This window comes from Vulpes lagopus, chromosome X (genome assembly GCF_018345385.1).
Source record: "Vulpes lagopus strain Blue_001 chromosome X, ASM1834538v1, whole genome shotgun sequence".
In the NCBI taxonomy this organism is placed as follows: domain Eukaryota; kingdom Metazoa; phylum Chordata; class Mammalia; order Carnivora; family Canidae; genus Vulpes; species Vulpes lagopus.
This window is the reverse complement of record NC_054848.1, coordinates 51,478,741-51,500,398: the sequence shown is the minus strand read 5'-3', so window position 1 is coordinate 51,500,398 and position 21,658 is coordinate 51,478,741. Positions and strand designations below refer to the sequence as shown.

Below are 21,658 nucleotides of genomic sequence, written 5' to 3'. Positions count from 1 at the left end.
TTGGAGGAGGCGGGCTCAGAAAAGTTTAGGCCAGTCCTTTTGCCTCTAACCTGCCAAGAACAGCCACAGGCTGGGAGGCAAACCCTAACACACTCTTAAGAGGTGAAACTGCCCATATTTCCTGTGCAGGTTCTCAGATTTGGGAAGAGGGAGGAGAAAAAGTACTGGAGAGCTTAAGAGCTTGAAGGTGGCCCTTACTATTGGATTTAAGTTTGGAGCCTTTGGGACCTGGAGCACCATGAGGTATTGAGGATTTTAAGAGGCTGGAGGTGGGGGAGGTGTTGTTAAGGTATCTGGAAGGGCACACAGCAGCATCCAGGGCTCTTGGTGGTGGGGAGTGGGGCACACGGTGGGGTTTCTGAGCACAAAGGTCTTCTCTTTGGCAGGCTAGAAGTACCCAGAAGGCTCCAGATTCAGGGCGGCCCTTTTTATGGAACACTGTTGAGCTCTCCCAGGAGCAGAGTGTTCCCGCAGGTAGAAGAGAGATACCCCAAAACACCGACCAGGGTGATTCAAAGATATGTCGAGGAGGAGAAACTTACCGCATGTCCCCATAGGGTCCGGAGTAGCTCTCCATCCAGGAGCCCATCTCGCTTTTGACACAACTAGGACTTGGAAAGGGCACTCTGCTCACCACACCGCCCGGATACCACACATCAGGTGGAGGGAAGTCACCTTCCTGGCCCGCCAACACCTGAGGTGGCCGAGTGTAGCCATAGGGGGCTACAGATCCCCCCTCGCCTGCACTGCCGCCTCCACTCCCGCCGCAGGGCCCATACAGCTGGCCTTCTTCTGCTGTGAAGAGAGTGTGCCAGGAAGAGGAGGTGGTGGCCGAGGGTGAGCCCGAGCTGGGTCCTGCTGCACCCGCTCCGTGCAGGCTCGCCAGATCCCCGTAGCGGCATTGTGCCGCTGCAGCCGCCCAGGCGCTGCCATAGTCCAGAGGGTTTTCCAGCTTGATGCGGGTGTGAGGATGCGGAGGTGGTGGATGGGGAGGTGGCCCGCCAAGGGAGAGCGGAAAGTTGTAGTAGTCTCGACTTTGATAAGCTGCCGCTTCATCTAGTGCTCCAGACTTATAAAGAGACAGGGTGGATGGCATCTCAAGTGTTCCGGAGCCCCCTGCTTCACTGCTGCTCGAACAGCCCAGGCCGTCCCCATCCAATCCTTTCGCATAACCTGCCTTGAAAGGGGAATATTCAGCAGTTTCTTCGGTGCCCTTGCCCGGGCCGTCATCCAGCAGAGAACCTTTGCATTCGGCCAGCGGGGCGCAAGGACGTACAGCGGGTGGACCTCCCAGGAGCTGGGCGTACATACAATCCCCCCGAAGCTGTTCCCCAGGGCTCAGATGTTCCAATGCCTCCACACCCAAGCCCATGGACACCGACACTGCCTTACACAACTCCTTGGCGCTGTCCGAGATGGTCGAACTGCCACCTAGGTAACTGTCTTTGGAGGAGGTGGAAGCACCGGCGGCCTCCCTTGCTCTCCCGCTGCTGCTACCTTCTGATACTACCTCCTGCTGTTGTTGCTGCTGCTGCTGCTGCTGCTGCTGCTGCTGCTGCTGCTGCTGAAGGAGTTGCATGGTTCCGGCCTCGCTCAGGATGTCTTTAAGATCGGTGGAACAGCTACTTAAGCCCGGGAAAGTGGGGCCCAGCAGTGACAACGTGGATGGGGCAGCTGAGTCATTCTCGTCCGGTGGTGCTGGATGCTGCTGCTGCAGCCCCTTGCCGGTGGCCGAAGCCACTCCAGGCTCTGGAACGCAGCCGCTCTCCGGATGGCCCTTGGAGGCTGACCGCTGTTGGGAAGGCTGCTGTTCCTCATCCAGAGCCAGGTAGCCTGTGGGGCCTCTGCTCTGCGCTTGGGGAGAGCCATCCTCACCCTGCTGTTGCTGCTGCTGCTGCTGCCGAGGACTGGTCTCCTGCTGCTGCTGCTGCTGCTGCTGCTGCTGCTGCTGCTGCAAATGGGCACCGGGAGGTGCTGCACTCACGGCCTCAGGGTGCCTGGGGCCCGGGTTCTGGATCACTTCGCGCACACTCTGGAACAGGTTCTGGAAAGCTCCTCTATAGGTCTTGGACGGCGGCCGGGGGTAGACCCTCCCTAGCCCTAACTGTACCTCCATCCTTGGGCTTGGCTGACTCTTCCACCTAATTCCTTTATCCCGTTTCCCCTTCTCTAGCCTAGAAGAGTTCAACAGGCTGCGATGCGGTCGTCGTTGCAGCTAGCTGCCCACCAGCGGGAAGCTCCTGGGAAGGAAACTTGCAGGAATAACCACGCAAAAAGCACTCTGACAGCCTCAAAGTCTCCTGCACAGTAAAACGCGGTGGGCACGATCTGCCGTGCTAGGCTCACAGTCTGTTCCTGAAATCTTGGGAGGGTAGATTCAAAAGATGCCCAAGTCTTGAAGGAAACAAAACAAAAACAAGAGAAACCCTCTACCTTCCAAATTCAATGTCCACTGAAGCAGGTGCAAATAGGAACCGGATTATTTTCTTTTTGTTTTATCTTGGGTTTGGGGGTTTGTTTTGTTTTGTTTTGTTCGGATTTTGTTTTTGTTTTGAATTGTCTATGGAAGCCCTGACCGCCTTTTCATTGTTTGGTCTCTGGCCCTGCAAACTGGGGGTGGGGGGGGGTAGGGGCGAGGGAGGGGGAGGAGGAAAGGAGCTGCTGGTACAGAGGAAGAAGGTAAAGGAATGAGGGAAAACTGGGGGCCAGCCCCGCGTACCGCCTAACTAGCCCGGTCCCAGCGGCAGTGCTGAAGCGGCTCACTGGTAGTCTGGCTCCCCAGAGCCGTCTTTGCAACGTGCAGCTAGCTCGCCTGTTCGCAGCCAAAGGGAGTTACCTCTCTGCAAACTCTGGCTGGCCTCGCTGGGCCGACTTGGGGTGGGGGGGTGGGGTAGGAGGACGGGCAGAGAGAAGCCGGCTGAGGCAGCAACAGGAGAACCGTGTGGGGGGGTGGTGGAAAGAAGGAGGACAAAAGCAGCCGTCAGTCCTACCCGGCACTTTCCTCGCTTCCTCCGAGTCTCTAGCTGCTTTAAAAACTTCACCGAAGAGGAAAGGGCAGCTCTGGGACGGCGGCTCCAAGCCGCGGCGCTGCAAGAAGCGTTGGCTGCTGCGGGAGCCCAGCTGGGGTTGACGCGGTACGTCCCTTCAGCTCCTGTCCGACACTGGAGCGGGGAGTTCGGTCGCTCTCCTCTGTTGCCTCTTCTGCCTCCCGGCTAGCTTGGGACCCTCCAGCTCTCCCCGCACGCTGGTTCCCTGGGATCTCCGAAGGGGCGCTAGGAGGTGGAGAGCAAAAGCAACAGTTTGCTAGTCGGGTCCCGCCCCCGCCGGGCCGGCCTCCTAGCCTTCCCACCTCCTTTCTCGCTCCCCTCCCCTTTTTTTTTCTCCCCTCCCCTCGCGGCGTGCTATTGCACGGTGGCTTTGGAGAAATGAGTGCTGGCGAAGCGTGGGTGAAAGCAGGAGAGGGGAGCTTTAGCCCAGGAGGACCCTAGCTCCCTGGATACCTCTTACTTTTCGGGACCAGGCTTTACATGCCAGAGCTGAAGCTTTAACCCGGAGCTTTATTTTGAGGACAGTGCTAAGTGGAGCTCCCTAAGGCCAGCACTTACAGATTTGGTTCCGAAGTCCAATCTCAAAACACTCTGCTTGTGTGTGAGGGGGAAGGGAGAAGGTAGCGGCGACAGGAGTACCAGCGTGTCAGGCGAGGGGCTATACGTTCAAAGCAGACAGAAGCGCAGATGGGAGGGCCTCCTCCAAACTGAGGAAGAAGCTATGGACAAAGCAGCTGATACTTGCTGAAACCTTCCAAATTTCTCCTTAGGGGTATATTGGGTCTTGTGGCATGATGTCAGTTGCGCTAGGAACCCTCTGCCTAATAACCAGAGGACAACTCTACCCTCTTCTCTTCCTGTGTGCCTATTTGCCTCTAAACATACACTTCTCATCTATCCAGACACGCAAAGGCAAAATCACCCAGATAAGCAGGCAAACACATAAACACTAGAAACACTAGTCATGTACACAGGGACCTCGATTTTGTCCAGGGTTTTGCAGACGTTTGCTCATATACTGGCACTTGCTTTTCCAAGTTGCCTTTGCATATTTTAAGCTTACAAACTGCACTATTCAAGGGATGGAAGCTACATAGGACTGCTTTTCTTCCTCTTGGTGGACAGCCAGGAGTAGGGAGTGAAGTGGGATCTTGAAATTGCTTCTTTATGGAGGAGACACCGTAGTATCTCTCTAAAGATGGAGAAGCAGGTGAGGATGGAAGAGAGGAAGAAATGGCAGGGTAGACCTATGGGAAAAGAGGTTTCCATTTTGTGTCAGCGGGGGCCCTTGGCCTTCCTAGCTTTTAAATTTCTTATACCTCTAGATTTGGGCAGGGTCTGTCCCTCCCAGAAGGCTGGTGGAGATTTTTTCATGGATCTCTTCTACTTTTTACTGGGTCTACAGAGTCTTATCTTGTTCACAGCCAAGCGTCATGGGCATTTACTTACCCTCACCAAAGAAGGTAACTTGATCTAAGGGAAGGAAGAGTGGGCATGATCAGCTCTGTTTTCCAGACAAAGACATTGAAACAAGGGCATAATTTGTTCTATGTTCCACATTAGTAGAACCTAAACTAGTCTTCCATCTCATTGCTATTTTAGCTAGATTAATCAATGTCAAGGGCACTTGGGCAAGAGCTATAAATGAACCTTCCAGAATGCAAAGGCCTGAGGAGCTTTTTACCTGATGTGGTGAAAATTATCCCTTGGTATTTTAATGGCTTCAGCCTTGCCTGGATATATCCTAAATATACCCCTTCCTTGCCCTTTTTAGTGAGGAATCTCACAAATCATCCCTTATGGTAAAGAAGCAGTCTATTCTTAGAGATATCAAATTGAAATAAGGATAATTTTCAATTCCTCACTGTAATAGCTAACAGGAATATGTAATTGAAGTGCACAGATATTTTGAAAATTTTATTTGAAGAATTATTACAACCTCTAGTTCCACCAAAGCTTTTAACTAGGATTGCTCAAAGAGAATTGAGTCAGCTGGACTGATGAGAAAGCACCATGGAAATAACATAGTTCTCAGAGCCAGAAGAACTGTCTACAGACTGACAATGAATCTCTTCCAATTCCTCAGCTTCCGTTTCTTGCCCTGTGAAGTGGGAAGAGGAGAAGGCAGAGCCTGAACTAGAAGGTCTTTCTGACACTGACAATTAGAGTGCTATGACTGACCGGATTTTTCTTCTTATTTACACCCAATAGGGGGAGGGTGTTGGGGGGTGCTAATCTTAGTGAAATGCCCAACAGATAGGGTAAAGAAGCCTTAACAAATTAAGTTATGAAATAATTCTCCAAAGTTGCCCATTCAATAAATGGCAGCCCAACAGACATTTAAACCCAGATCTGAAGGACTCCAAAGTTCACGTTGCTTCTAGAATGCCAAAATTGTCTTCATGGTTTTGTCATCAGAAAATTGTGGCCAATAATACTTACCTTAGAAGACTGAAGTGGTAGTTAAAGAAGATGATGGGACAACTTAGTAAACAGGAAAGCACTCTACAAATCTAAAGAATCACATTGTTATGTTTTAGTTTTAAAGGGGTGCTATCGCAATGTCCACAATAGCCAAACTGTGGAAGGAGCCTCGGTGTCCATCGAAAGATGAATGGATAAAGAAGATGTGGTCTATGTATACAATGGAATATTACTCAGCCATTAGAAATGACAAATACCCACCATTTGCTTCGACATGGATGAACTGGAGGGTATTATGCTGAGTGCAGTAAGTCAATCGGTGAAGGACAAACAGTGTATGTTCTCATTCATTTGGGGAATATAAATAATAGTGAAAGGGAATATAAGGGAAGGGAGAAGAAATGTGTGGGAAATATCAGGAAGGGAGACAGAACATAAAGACTCCTAACTCTGGGAAACGAACTAGGGGTGGTGGAAGGGGAGGAAGGCGGGGGGTGGGGGGGAATGGGTGACGGGCACTGAGGGGGACACTTGATGGGATGAGCACTGGGTGTTATTCTGTATGTTGGTAAATTGAACACCAATAAAAATTAATTTATTTAAAAAATAAATAAAGGGGTGCTATCAACATTTATATCATTGTCAGGAAAAGCTAACTACTGTGAACATAATAGGGTATCTACTTTATTCTGAATTTTAAACTCTGATCTCCCAGTTCATCTTATTTTCTTTCTATGCCTTTAAAAAAGATCAAGAGGCACTGTTGAATATTATATAAATTGTGTGCTTGTATCATCTTTTTTCTTCTTTTTCTTCTTCTCCTTTTTCTTTATAGTTTCTTAGCAACCAGCTTAGCAACCAGAGGTGTCCTCTCAGGTCATGTAAGGTGAAGGTCTGTTTTTGCCATGGGTTTCCTCTGTAATTTCAAGGGAGTTTTGTTAATGTAATTCTTCCTAGCTCCTTGCTTTGGAAAGCCAGGATGAACTGACCTTTGGAAAATGGTGGACATTCTCCAACTCCTGTAGGTTTTATTTCCTAAATAGCTCACAAATCTGCCCAGTTTTCTTCATCTATGCTACTGCCACCCTAGTTCAAGGTAGGTATTTTCCTTTCTCACCTGTATAAGTGGTCTCCATCTTTTTCACTCTTACTTTCCTACAAGTCAGTCCTGCATTGAGCAGCCAGAGGAATTTTTAAAATTTAGAGTTAAATTTTTAGGGGATCCCTGGGTGGCTCAGTGATTTGGCGCCTGCCTTCGGCCCAGGGCATGATCCTGGAGTCCTGGGATTGAGTCCCACATCGGGTTCCTTGCATGGGGCCTGCTTCTCCCTGTGTCCCTGCCTCTCTCTCTCTCTCTCTCTCTCTCTCTCTCTCCCCCCCCCCGTGTGTCTCTCATGAATAAATGAATAAAATCTTTTTAAAAAAAGAGTTGAATTTTTAGAGCAGATTAAGGTTCACAACAAAACTAAAAAGAAGGCTCAATGATTTCCCATATACCTCCTGCACCCACACATCGATAGCTTCCCACATGATCAAGATTCCCCACCAGAGCAGTGTATTTGCAACGACTGATGAGCTTACATCAATACATCATAATCACCCAAAGTCCCTAGTTTATATTAGGATGAATTCTTGGCATTGTACATTCTATGGTTTTGAACAATTGTATAATGGCATGTACCCATCACTGTAGCATCATACATAGTGTTTTCACTGCCCTAAAATTCCTGTCTCCAAATATTTATTCCCCCTACCACTCCCTGACAACCACTGGTCTTTATACTGTCTCCATAGTTTTACCCTTTCCATGATGCCTTACATCTGGAATCATATATGTGACCTTTCATATTGGCTTCTTTCACTTAGTAATATGAACTTAAGTTTCCTCCATGTCTTTTCATAACTTGATGGCTCCTTTCTTTTTAGTATCAAATATTATTCCATTGTCTGGATGTACCACAATTTATTTATCTAGTCATTTACTGAAGTACATCTTCGTTGTTTCCATCTTTTGGCAATTATGAATAAAATTGTTATGAGCATTGTGTGTAGGCTTTTGTATGGACATTGGTTTTCAACTCCCTTGGATAAATACCAAGGAGCATGATTGCTGGATCATATATTTTAAAGGTAAGCTTAGTTTTGTAATAAACCACCAAACTATCTTCCAAAATAGCGTACCATTTTGCATTCCCAACAGCAATGAATGAGAGTTCCCTTTGTTTCACTTCCTTGCCAGCATTTGGTGTTGTCAGCTTTCCAGATTTTGGTAGTTCTGGTAATGGTATCTCATTGCTGTTTTAATTTGAATTTCCCTGATGACATATGCGGAGTATATCTTTTCATATACTTATATGATATTGAATATCTTCTTTGGTGAGGTGTATGTTAAGGTCTTTGGCCCATTTTTAAATCTGATTGTTTTCTTGAATTTCAAGTGTTCTTTGTATGTTTTGGATAGCAGTCCTTTATTGGTGTGTATTTTGCAAACATTCTATCTCAGTCTGTACTTGTTTTCTCATTCTCTTAACATTGTCTTTCACAGAGCAGAAGTTTTTAATTTTATCCAGTTTATCAATTCCTATTTTCATGGACCTTGCCTTTGGTGTTGTATCTTTTTTTTTAATAATAAATTTATTTTTTATTTGCCAACATACAGAATAACACCCAGTGCTCATCCCCTCAAGTGCCCCCCTCAGTGCCCATCACCCATTCACCCCCACCCCCTGCCCTCCTCCCCTTCCACCACCCCTAGTTCGTTTCCCAGAGTTAGGAGTCTTTATGTTCTGTCTCCCTTCCTGATATTTCCCACACATTTCTTCTCCCTTCCCTTCTATTCCCTTTCACTATTATTTATATTCCCCAAATGAATGAGACCATATAATGTTTGTCCTTCTCCGATTGACTCAATTCACTCAGCATAATACCCTCCAGTTCCATCCATGTCGAAGCAAATGGTGGGTATTTGTCGTTTCTAATGGCTGAGTAATATTCCATTGTATACATAAACCACATCTTCTTTATCCATTCACCTTTTGATGGACACCGAGGCTCCTTCCACAGTTTGGCTCTTGTGGACATTGCTGCTATAAACATCGGGGTGCAGGTGTCCCGGCGTTTCATTGCATCTGAATCTTTGGGGTAAATCCTCAACAGTGCAATTGCTGGGTCGTAGGGCAGGTCTATTTTGAACTCTTTGAGGAACCTCCACACAGTTTTCCAGAGTGGCTGCACCAGTTCACATTTCCACCAACAGTGTAAGAAGGTTCCCTTTTCTCCACATTTTGGTGTTGTATTTTATTTTATTTATTTATTTTTTTTTTAATTTTATTTATTTTTTCATGATAGTCACACAGAGAGAGAGAGAGGCAGAGACATAGGCAGAGGGAGAAGCAGGCTCCATATAGGGAGCCTGATGTGGGATTCGATCCCGGGTCTCCAGGATCGCGCCCTGGGCCAAAGGCAGGCGCTAAACCGCTGCGCCACCCAGGGATCCCATGGTGTTGTATTTTAAAAGCCATCACCACACCCAATGTCATCTAGGGTTTCTCCTATATTACCTTCTAGAGTAGTTTTGCATTTTACATTTAGGTCTGTGTCCATTTTGAGTTAATTTTTGTGAAGAGTGTAAGGTCTATCTAGATTCATTGTCTTTTGCATGTGGATATCCAGTTGTTCCAGCATTGTATTGCCATTGCTCCTTTGTCAATAATCAACTGATTATATTATGTGGGTCTATTTCTGTGGTTTCTATTCCAGAGGGATTTTCAAAAATAGCATAATTAAGGTATTATGAATATATAGTAAAATATATATATATATATTTAAATTTGTACAAATTGATAACTTTGGGCATAGGAATACACTTGTGAAACCATCACCTAATCAAAATAGTGAAAATACTCATCATTCCAAAAGTTTCTTTTGTGCCCTTCTTTACTTTCTCCACACTCTTCTTCTGGCAATCAGTGATCTGCTTTCTGTTACTATAAGTCTTCATTTTTCAAAATTCATATCAATGAAATATTTTTTGGTCTGATATCTTTCACTCAGTGTAATAACTTTTATATTTATCTTATATGTATCAGTTAACTTTCTACTTTATTGTTAAGTAATATTCCATTGTATGGATATACCACAGTTGTCTATCCATTCACTTGTTGATGGCATTTGGGCTCTTTAAAATATTTGGCTATTAGAGATAAAGCTGCTATGAATATTTATACATGTCTTTATATGGACATATGCTTCATTTCTCATATGCCATATTGCCTTCCAAAGTGATCGTATCGTTTTACATTCTTACCAGCAGTTCCTCCATACCCTCACCAGCGCTTGGTATGGTCAGTCCTTTTAATTTAATGTGCAGGTATTTCTCATTTAACTTGCATTTCTCCAGTGAATAATGATGTAGAGAATTTTTCATGAGCTTTTTTTCCCATTTGTATATTTTCTTAGATGAGGACTCCACTCAAATTTTTTGACTATTTTCCAGATTGTGCTGCTTGTATTCCATTATGGAGTTTTTAGATTAATTTATATATTGTAGATGCAAGTTCAGTATCAGAAATATGATTCATTAGTATTTTCTTTCAGTTTATAGTTGTCTTACCAGGATCTTTTTAAGAGCAAAAAATTTAATTCTAATGAAGTCCATTGTATCAATTTGTTCATTTTCAGATTATGCCTTTGGTGTCAGATCTAAGAAATCTTTTTTGCTTATTTACTTTTTTTAAAAAGATCTTATTTATGTATTCAGGAGAAACCCAAAGAAAGGCAAAGACACAGGAAGAGGGAGAAGCAGGCTCCCTGTGAGGAGCCTAACGCAGGACTTGATCCTAGGACCCGGGAATCACAACCTGAGCCAAAGGCAGACACTCAATCACTGAGCCACTCAGGTGCCCTCTAAAAAATCTTTTTTAACCCAATATCTCAAACTATGTTTTTAAAAGTCTTGTGTTTTGATTTCTAGAAGCTTTATAATTTTAAGTTTTACATTTATTTAGATCTATAATCCTTTTTAAGTTTTATATATGTATATCCACTTCTTTTGTATAGAAATGTCTTATTTTTTCAGCACTACTGAAAAAGAAAACTATCCTTTTTCCTCTTAATTGCCTTTAGATCTTTGTTAAAAATCAATTGTCAACCTATGTTTGTGTAGAAGATTCTTTTAAAATGTTGAATCTGGGATCCCTGGGTGGCGCAGCGGTTTGGCGCCTGCCTTTGGCCCAGGGCGCAATCCGGGAGACCCTGGATCAAATCCCACGTCGGGCTCCCGGTGCATGGAGCCTGCTTCTTCCTCTGCCTGTGTCTCTGCCTCTCTCTCTTTCTCTGTGTGACTATCATAAATAAATAAAAAAATTAAAAATAAAATAAAATAAAATGTTGAATCTGGTCACTTTATTCTTCTACTTAAACTCTGTCTCTAGCTTTCCATTGTTCTTAGTATAAACATCCAAATCTTTAAACATCAAATCTACATGATCTAATATCTTTCTACCTTTCTTTTCCTCCTGCTTTCTGAACTCCACTCATTGGCTTTTATTCAGAGTTCCTCAAATGCCTGACAGTCCCCCCCTGCTTTTGCATATGCTGTTCCCTGTACCTGAAATAATGATTCATTCTCCCTCCTGTTCATTTAGTTAATGCCTATGCATACAGAACTTCCAGGAAGATTTCCTTGACCTCCTAGGCTAGCTCAGGTTCCTTGCCCACCTTTTAATATGTTTTAATAGTACCCAGTATTTTTTTGGAGGACTTCTCACAAAAAAATTAATATTAATTGTGCATTTACTTAATATTTATTTTCTTTAGATTTTTTATTTATTTATTCAGGAGGGACACAGAGAGAGAAGCAGAGACACAGGCAGAGGGAGAAGCAGGCTCCATGCAGGGAGCCCAATGTGGGACTCTATCCCTGGGACTCGATCCCTGGGACTCCAGGATCACGCCCTGAGCCAAAGGCATATGTTCAACCGCTGAGCCACCCAGGCATCCCTAATATTTATTTTCTTCACCAGACTGTAAGTGTGTTTCCTGAGAACATTGACCTTGTGAATTTTGTTCATCATCAAGTCTTTAAGACTTAGCTTGGCATGGCCCATGGCCAGTGCTCAATAAATACCTGTTGAATAAAAGGATGGATTCTACTTCCACAGAATTAAAATTCTATTTCCAAACTAGGAGTTTGGCTCGGGGTGGGGGTGGGGGGTGGGGAGAGGGTTACAAAAACCCCTGTGGTTTCAGCATGCTTAGGAATGTAATAAACCTTTCCTCTCTCTACCTACAAGTAAAATAGAGAATCCCTCTGATTCATACATCAAATGAGTATTTACAAAGCACTTACTGATTGCCAGGCTCTGTGCTAGGCACTGGGTTTCACTGATAAATAAGACACTGTGGACTCTGTCTTCAGGAGTTATTCAGTCTCAGAAGGAGAGTGAAGAATCATCTTAAGACATTTGAGTTGCATTAGAAATGAGGAGTGGAGCTTATGAATAAACCCTTAGAGTTCTCTCTGCTGCTTTGTGGATGATTGCTACTTCTTCCACTTAGAGGGTTATAAAGGTTTATTTTCGCAGCTCATATGTTTTTCCTGCTCCTCAGTGTTGGAGCCTCCATTTCATCTTATCCTTTCTTTCCACAACTCCAGCCCTAATTCCGCCCCTGATTACCCTCTTCCAGGCTATCTTCAACAGAGTCAGAATCATAGGTCTTTGTCTAATGAATAACTTTTATTATTCCTCTGCTCTATAAACTTCAAATGCCTATTCCAGGTTTTTTATATTTTTTTAAGATTTATTTCATTATTTGAGAGAGAAAAGAAGAAAGAGCATGAACAGAAGGAGGGGTAGAGAGAGAGAGGGAGGGAGAATCTTTTTAAAAAAATTTTTTTATTGGAGTTCAATTTGCCAACATATAGCATAACACCCAGTGCTCATCCCACCAAGTGTCCCCTCAGTGCCCATCACCCAGTCACCCCAATCCCCCCCACCCCTTGTTCATTTCCCAGAGTTAGGGGTCTCTCATGTTTTGTCACCTTCACTGATATTTTCACACATTTGGGAGGGAGAATCCTTGAGCAGATAGCCAGCTGAGCAGGGAGCCCCATGCTTTGGATCCCAGGACCTTGACCTGAGCCACAATCAAGAATTAGCTGCCTTACTGACTCAGCCACCCAGGTGCCCCTGTACAAGGGGTTTCAAGCCCACATGCCTCATATGTAAAAAAAGTGAGTGAAGAGACCCTGGTAGGAGATATACAAAGGGTAGGGTGGTGAAGACTGTGGCCAACTAGAGAGTAGATGCTCCATCTAAAAGAGGTAACTCCATCACTTAACTCCAGCTGGTTGCTGCCAGGCAAGAATGCAGCTTCAGTATTTCAGATGTTCAATCATTTTTAAGAACAGCATTCTAGACTTTATTGTAAAATCTGAATGTCTTTAAAAGTTGGCAACTAATTCATTTGGTTTAAAAAGATCATGCAAGCCAATTCTTTTTGGCACCCCCCCCAAAAAAAAACATGTCTGTAGACAAGAATTAGTTTGTGCCCTGCCAATCTGCAAACTCTGGCCTACAGGTTCAAGTCCAAGCTCCATCACATAGACTTTAAAGTCTGTCACAGTTAGGCCCTAATGCTTCTCTGTGTCCCTTTCTCCCATCTTGTTCTCCTATCAACCACCCACATCTTTAGCCACATCAGACTTTTTGGGCTCCCTCTGAACATATCGTACACTCTCAGGTCTGCCTATCTTTGGGTCATGCTGTTTACTTTTACTGAAATGTTATTCCCCCCCTTCTCTCATGACCAGATTCAGTGTTTTTTCCATAACACAGATCCAATATTGAGTGTTCTGGGAAGCATTCCTGGATTTATTAATCATAGTTTACCTAACATTTTATTTTTACCTCTTTCAAAAACACTTATCATAACCAGATATTTTACATATATCTTATAAATCTTCCTGCTCTACCAAGCAGTATTCCCCACTTTGTGCATTGCCATTCATTAATTTTTCATTTGTTTAGCAAATGTGTGGAACTCTTACTGTATGCCAGGCACTCTACTGGGCATTGGGACTAAGAACTCTACATGTTCCAATTAACCAAACTATAGGGATAGAATGTTACATGCAAGGAGATTACAACAGTGTTATGAAAGAGAGATTTGTCCACACTTCTGCTATTTGACTGCTAACAAAGATAATTATCTAGGAGTCCATTGTGATACACTGGTATTACAGGTTATTAACAATTACTTTTGTACAAGAAACCAGGTGAATTGGTGTTATCTCTATTTTGTAGAGGGAGAACAGAGGCTCAGAAATACTAAATAATTTGTGCAAGGTCAGACAGCTGATAGGAGGTAGGTCCAGTGCTATGAATCTAAATGTTTTATCACAAAACAACTAACCTCTTACCATTATGCTTCAGCTGCCTCTCTGATGCTCTGGTGAGGTGCTCTGCTTATCCATAACTTACAGACTAAACATTAGATGAAGAAAAGCAGTGTTGAATTTATGATATAGAAAGACATTTTGTAACATTTTTACAGTTATATTTGATGAAGAATAAAAATACCTTCCACTTCCATTTATGTGTTATATGAGCTCCGGCTAATCTCCCAGTTCAGGACTTTTTACGTTTTTGTAAAATGGAGATAATAATAATTTCCTTCTTGACAATTTGTTGTGAGAACAAGAAACAAATAAAAAAGAATGCAAAGAAAACGTGTAATTAGGATCATCATAAAAATTTGTCCATTGTGTGCCAATTTGTAATGCTTATAACCGTTCTCCAAGGAAAGTATCATTATTTGCCACTATTCCCATTTTAAAGATGACAATATTGAATTGAAACAAGAACTTGAAGCCTGCTGTGTTTAATACAAAACAGGTTATACTGCCTCTTAGGCGTTAGGCAACAGTTAATTACTGGTATCATCTGTATGGTGCTATTTACTTTTCAAAATGCCTAAGGATATTTGACCCCAAGTTCAGGTGCCAGGGTAACATTTGAGATTCAAAGTTTAAACTCCACATTTAAAAGGTTTCAAAACATGTGAAGGAAGCAGAGGTCAAAAGTTGGAAATCGTTTCAGCAAGACCTCTTTCTCCCCCCACATCTTACGCTTCCCTAGCAGAAAGGCCTTATCCCATCCTACTCTTGGCAGCATTTGTTGCTGAAAAACACATTTGTAGATGGCAATGCGCGGGGAATCTTGGCTCATATTTGTTTTGGCTTTACCAGGTACTGAGGGGGGAATAAGAAACTTCCAAAAGGAAAAATGACCATCAGTAAGAATATGCATGTCTCTTATGGACCTTTAAGAATGCATTGTTCTGGGGATATCAGAGAAAGGCCAAAAGACACACTTGAGATCAATGTTATCATTCATAGTAGCGGAGTCTCCCTGTAGAGTTCAAACCTAAGAGAGGTGAAGCGCTAAACAATTGCCGTCATATCCATGTGTTTTCTCTGGATTAACCAAAAGTTTGAGTGATGATGCCTTCACCATATCTCTGTGATGTTTCTATAGCTTCGGGCTCTGACAGCAGTGACCTTTGCACAGGACACTGTGGTTCACAAAGAATATTTGCATATAATATCTCAGTCAGTTTTCAGAGCAACTTTTGGAATTAAGCAGAATGTGGATGATAACCTCTGTTACACAGAAGAGGAACCTGCCCTCTGAACCTGATGTGACTTGCCCAAGGTCATTCAGCTATTCAGATGCAGAAAAATGTGGGGCCATTATTCTTCTTCATTATAGTTCTTTCTTCCACGCAGAATTTTCAGTGATCAATCCTCCTCCACAAGTGATCTCCTGTCCCTAGAGAAACAGGTTTTGTGCAGCTAACTGAAAACTTCGCTTAGGGTTGGACTCGCTCTACCTGAAAATTGGGATAAATTCTCTAGAATCATTTCCTGGCAGCTGCTTTTGAGCATGGGTGACAATGAAGCCATAAGAGAGTAGAGCTGAGGATCTGTAATAGATGGACTCATACAATCCCTTGCTACTGCCCCCCTGTACATGACTTTCTCTCAGAGAAGTATGACCTATATCACAAGTCTCTGAGAAAAGGCCCCTACCCCTTTGGGGTTCCACCCTGACCCAGGGCAGCTAACTCCTAAGAATATTAAAAAATTTGTTTAATTTCTGGCTGAGTTAAAATGTTAAATTAACAAAAGAAAGAGGCATCATCGTCATACCTTGGAAAGTGGAGTCATTAGTAGAAATTCTTATACTTTACCTGATGAATCACAAATAGTGTTTTGATATTTGTCAGTTGAAAATCTCTTACTTTATTTAAAAAGATGATTCAAGCTTGTGTATACTGGAATTGTGAATTATTATGATCAAAGCCATAAAGAAAATAAAACATTATTTTCCAACAGACCAAAACTGATTACATTCTTATTGAACTGCAAAAGATACCTGATTCTGGTTGTTTTCCTTCCTGAATCAGCTTAAACTGGGACTAAAGAAGATTCAAATACAATGATCACTTAAATACTAGCTTATTACCAATAACCCCTTTGTCTCCTATATAACACAACCATTCCTTAGTCACCTGCTTTCCAACGCTGGCCAAATTGCAATTACATGTGCTATAGTAATGCCCAGAATACTTGTCTACAAAGCTGTTAAAAGCAGCTCCTGTCACAGATTGCAAACCAGGACAGGGACATGAAAACAAAAGTAATATAGTATTGCAAGAGCATTTGTATTGTATCATCAGATTGAAATGAAAAGACTTTGTGTAGAAATAGCTAAGTTGTGGTTCTCTTATCACCAGAGTCTATGCAATGGATTATAATAGCAGCTAATATTTATTACAAACTTATTATGTGCTTTCCATCCTTTTAAGAGCCATATATAAGCTAACTTATGTAAGACTAGGAGTGCTTACTCTGTGCTCTGGCATTTTCCTAACAGCTTTATGCAAATTCACTCATTTAATCCTCAAAGTAATCTTTTTTTTTTAAGATATTTTTTATTCATGAGAGACACAAAGAGATCCAGAGACATAGGCAGAGGGAGAAGCAGGCTCCCTGTGGGGAGCCTGATGTGGGACTCTATCCCAGGACCCTGGGATCATGACCTGAGCCAAAGAGAGACACTCAACCACTGAGCCACTCGGGTGTCCCTCCTTACATCAATCTTATGAGAAAAATACTGTTATCACTCTTATTTTGCAGTTGAGGAAAAAGAAACTCAGAGAAATACAGCAACTTGTCCTAGATCATAGAACTAGTAAGTAATAGAGTCAGATTTGGAACCCCTGAAACTTATGGGTTATAGCTTATGCTATCCTGACTACTAAATGATATTTGCATATCATCTGCATAATCCTTTTCTCATTGACAAAATGTCAGAAACTTTCAATGAGTAACTTGACCTTTTTTTCAGCACCTACTATGTACTGGGCCTACCCTAAAAAAATACACAATAGAAAAAGAGTCAAGTCCATTCTTTCTTTTTGTTGGAAATCAAAACAATTAGGACATGTTCTGCATTTTAGAGTTTTCAAAGAGTTTTCCCCATCTAATCCTAACAAAAACTCTATGAGTTCAGCTAAGGAGGTACTTATATCTTCATTTTCTAGATGAGAAAACTGAAACTCAGAGAGATTAAATTATTGCTCAAGACTACACATTTCAAAGTTATAGAAACAAGATTCGAACATCTGCTCTCATAACTACTGTATGCCATACTTCATGGAGTGAATGTATCAACCACCTTGGACTCAGAATGACTGTATTCAAATGCTGTAACAGTGGCTTTAGGTTTGTAGGTTTTGTCACCTAAATTGTTACAGAAAACATGTTGTCTTTTTAAATTTGCCATCTTTATTGGTGAGAATTACCAGTATAAAGCCAAGAGACTCCATCTAGGGCTGAGACAAGAAAGTTCATGGATAATCCAAAACCATAACACCTTAATATGTTTTTCTGCTCTGATGTTGACCCTTGATAAGTCTTTGTCTTGCTTTGTGCCTTGGTTTCTGTAAGTCTCTTAACCAGGCAAAAAGCACATGGACTACAATTTTGTCATTAAAAAATCATATGTGATTAAGTAATAATAGAAATAAAAGCAAGGACGCCTGGGTAGCTCAGTGGTTAATTGTCTGCCTTTGGCTCAGGTCATGATCCTGGGGTCCTGGGATAGAGTCCCAAATCGGGCTCCCAGTAGGGAGCTTCCTTCTCCCTTTGCCTATGTCTCTGCCTCTGTCTCTGTGTCTCTCATGAATAAGTAAATGAAATTTTTTTTAAAAAAAAGAAATAAAATAAAAAATACTTCTACAATGGTAAGATAGTGTGAATATAAAAGCTCACTAATGTATTGTCTTTAGTTTTGGTAAGTATGAGGCTTTACTAGTTAAGAGTTATTTGGGCAAGTAATGGAACCCAGTTGAGATCACTCCAGCAAAAAGAGAAATTGAATTATTTCACCTACATAGCTATTTATAATTAAGCTTATAGGGATATCTCACAAAACCAGAATTCTGCTCAGCCTCGGTAGAAATTAGAACAAGGTACTCAATGCTGTCAGAACTCTGTCTCTCTGTATTGTGTGTGCTTCTCTTGGCGTGTCTCCTTCTCTCCTCTTCTACAGACCACTTTCTCCATTCTCAGTCCACATGGGAAAAAATGGCCACTGATCACATCTATACAGTTCAAGTTAGAAGCCAGACTGGGCTGGAATCTCTTGATTCAAAAGCCCAGATAAGGACTTTGATTGTACAAGCTTGGGTCACATGCCCATTGTTTGGCCAATTAATTATTGCCAGGAAAAGATCACACTGTAGGAAAATAGTTCTCAGTAACCATGTGAATAAGAGGATTTCTTCTAGAAAAGTTGAGGATAGCTGTTCTCAAAGGGGGTTTCGGGGAAGATAATAAGATAAATAGGTTTGTTGAAAATAGGCAAAGAGTATATGCATTTTCACCAATTAATGCATGTTGAGAACCTTATTAGTGAGATTTGGAGATGGGTTTCCCTGCATGTACCAACAGATCTATGCTCTCCCCTAACCCCAATAATGATTCATAAAAGATCTATGCTTTGAAAAAAAAATCTGTGCTTTGAAACTACTGGAAAAGATTTCCAGGGATATGGTCATTATATCATCCACTTCCTTTTTAGAAGAATAGATGAATGATTAATGATCTAGTGAACATACTTTGAGAAATTTTTTAGCTCTGACATTTTATGGTTCTATTATTGTTAAAGCTCCTACAGGTTGGACCAGTCTTCATGTACTTGGTATAATTTCAGAAGAAACTGAGCTTTATTAATATTTCCCAGAATTTTACCATTAGTGTTATTTTCTTTATCTTAAGGCAAAGCCCCCAATTCAATGCCCCTTTCCTTGGGAGTGGTCATCCATGAAGTCTTCAGTCATTGACACATTAGTATGAATAAGCTGACCAGATCATTTTCTTAGAGCAGATTTACTTACAGATGTGAAAAAGGGAAAAGTTAAAAAGGCTATGGGAATAAGTGCTTCCTGTCTGGGAAGTGAAGAAGTTGAGTACAAGAAAGAAAAACTAGAAGTCCAAAGACTTTCTCTTTCAGTGTCATAGATAGCCAGACCTTCCTGGCTGTATAAAGTGCCTTGATACCTCCCATACCTGGGCCTTGATGTTGACAATATTCTCATATTCACTCCAGTCTTAGCCATACTCCTGGCCAGGATTCTGTGATAATATGCTTTTTGGTATATACAGCTAAAAACTCATGATTTTTAGCCCTTCTTGCAATCAAATAAGAATATAGCTGCTAATAATTTCATTGATAAAGTAATTTACAGTTCACAAGAATGTTTCTATGTTCATTATCTAATTTGACTCTTGCAACTTCCTGATAAGGAAGTCATTTGGGCAATGACTATTATTCCATTGAGCAAACTGAGGGTCAGTGGAATTAAGTATTACAGACATACAGCTAATGTCCGTCAAAAAAAAAAAAAAAGGCCTGGCTTGTACATTCTACAAAAATTAAGCTCTTGTTTGACCTGTTTGCTTCTTTGTCTCTGACCCCTGGCACTGAGCCTGGTACTTAAGAGAAACTGAATTGCAAATTGTTGAATAAATTTACTTTAATTGGGTCCATATATTCTCTGACTCTCAAACCTATGCCCTAAAGTGCCAGGGAACCAAACAAGAACTGATAAGTGAAGAACACTCCAGGTCATGTACAAATTTTCTTTGATCCTCATGAGAATTTTTAAAAGTAAGATTTATTCTTTCTCTCTGAGACTCAGAGAAGTATAAGTTCTCATAGCTAGGAAGTGATAGAGCTGAGATTTGAAACGAGTCATCTTGGCTCCAAAGCCTTCAAAATTTCCTGCATATATAAGTATTATACCATTTTCTTATTTCCCAGAGTCAGAGTAAAAGGAAGATGAGTCCACAAAAGTCACTGAAGAGATCAAAGTGCTAGGCAAAGTGAGAAATGATAATTTGTATTGTTGGTAGATTCAGTCAAATTGTACTTCTTAAAAAATCACTTTCTCCAAAACTCATTTCCTCCAAGAATCTCACTTTAAGTGAGAGGGATTAACAGAGCCTGAAGCCACCCACCTGCTGACCCAGGTCCTTTTGAACTTTGAATAAACTCAATATGCTGTGAAAAGAATGTCTCCCATTTGTATAGTGTCTTTTGTCTTTCTTGGTAAGATTTATGCCCTTGTTTGGTATACAGAAATAGCCACCACTCAATGATGAACTCAGCAATGATTAAATCAAACTATTTATTGTGCAGTAGAATAGCAATAACAAAAACAATAATAATTTTAATCATTTTGTGTGCATTTTCATTTACAGTTTGAAAAGTTCTCTCACTTCCAGTAATTCACGTCAGGGCTTTGGTCTTCCACTTTCATATTTTTTTATCACTTTCTTTCAATCTTCAAAACCAACTGGGTTTTCATGTATCACATTTTGTGCAAAAGTTTATTTCTTACGGTTGGTAAAAAAACAAAGATACCCAACCTGATCTTGAAACACCTTGGAAAATTTTGCTCACATTATTTCCTCTTCTTGAAATGCTCTTCTTCCTCCTCCTTCTCTTTTTATCAAAATCTTGCTTATCTTCCAAGGCTCAGGCCAAAGCTTACTTTTCCTCCAAAGTTGGGTCTACAGCAACTCACAGTGCTCTTGTCCTTCTCAGAAATCCCCGGACACTTCTGCCAGTCACTTAACAATTAGGGCATGGCTAATGTTATTTGATGTATATATCATTTTTACCCAGCAGATAATTGGTGCCCAATAAATGTTTCTCGATCTTATTGTTAATGCTTCCAATAGTATACCAAGAATTCTCCCAAGTGCTTAAAAATAAAATGTATTTTATTTCAGTCAATAATACTGAATTCTTGCTCTAGGGGAGATATAACATGTAATAGAGAGAACTTTGAATGTAGAATGATAAGCCTGAGTTGGAACTCTAGATTAGGCATTTTTCAGCTGTGTGAATTTCAATAAGTCCCTTTACATCACACATCTTTCAGTTTTCTCACCTGTAAAAAGAGGCAAGAAACGTCTTCCCTGTACAGTGCCTGGCAGGTAGCAGATACTCAATAAATATTTTGTAAAATAGGGAATCAATACTTATTTCATAGGGTGAGTGTGCCTGTCAAATGGGATCATGTATTCAGGAGTGTTTTTCCAACTATCTCTGCAAAGAAAATAATCAGTAATCATAATTACACAAATGAAGAGGGTTTGGTCTGGGGCCTGGCAACCAAGTTACTGACAAACTCCTCTGGGGAGATGAAATCATCACACAAAACATAACACCTAGAAAAATACTGGATAGGTCAGAGTAGCATAAAAAGACTTCATGAAGTTGTGAAATGTGAGCAGAGTAGGGTGGAGAGCAGGACCCAACATAAAGAAAAGTTTGAAGGAATGATGAAGAAGGCATGGATGGGTTACAGAGTGTGAAAAAGACAGTCTGGCTAAAGACAAAGATGTGTAAAGGAAGGCTGAGAGAAAAAGTTGGCTGGATATGACAGGAACAGATTATGGAGGGTCTTGTAGTGTTTGGGAAAGACTGATGTGGAATTTATATGGGAAAGGACAGGAAGCTATTGTATATTTTTGAGTTGTGGAGTGATGTGTCACAGGTGGTCTTTAGAAAGATATGTTAGACAAAATTGGGAGACACAGGAAAACT

The 21,658-nt window shown here is 41.7% G+C and overlaps 1 protein-coding gene across 1 annotated transcript in view; it reads right to left on the bottom strand.

The window, feature by feature from the left end:
• Positions 1 to 3,288, bottom strand: part of AR (androgen receptor) — a 194,426-nt gene extending 191,138 nt beyond the window's left edge. Inside the window, exon 1 of the mRNA XM_041740757.1 lies at positions 543 to 3,288. Coding sequence (XP_041596691.1) covers positions 543 to 2,116 — 1,574 coding nt within the window. The 5' untranslated portion in view covers positions 2,117 to 3,288. The remainder of the gene's footprint in view (positions 1 to 542) is intronic.
• Between the last annotated feature and the right edge of the window lie 18,370 nt (positions 3,289 to 21,658).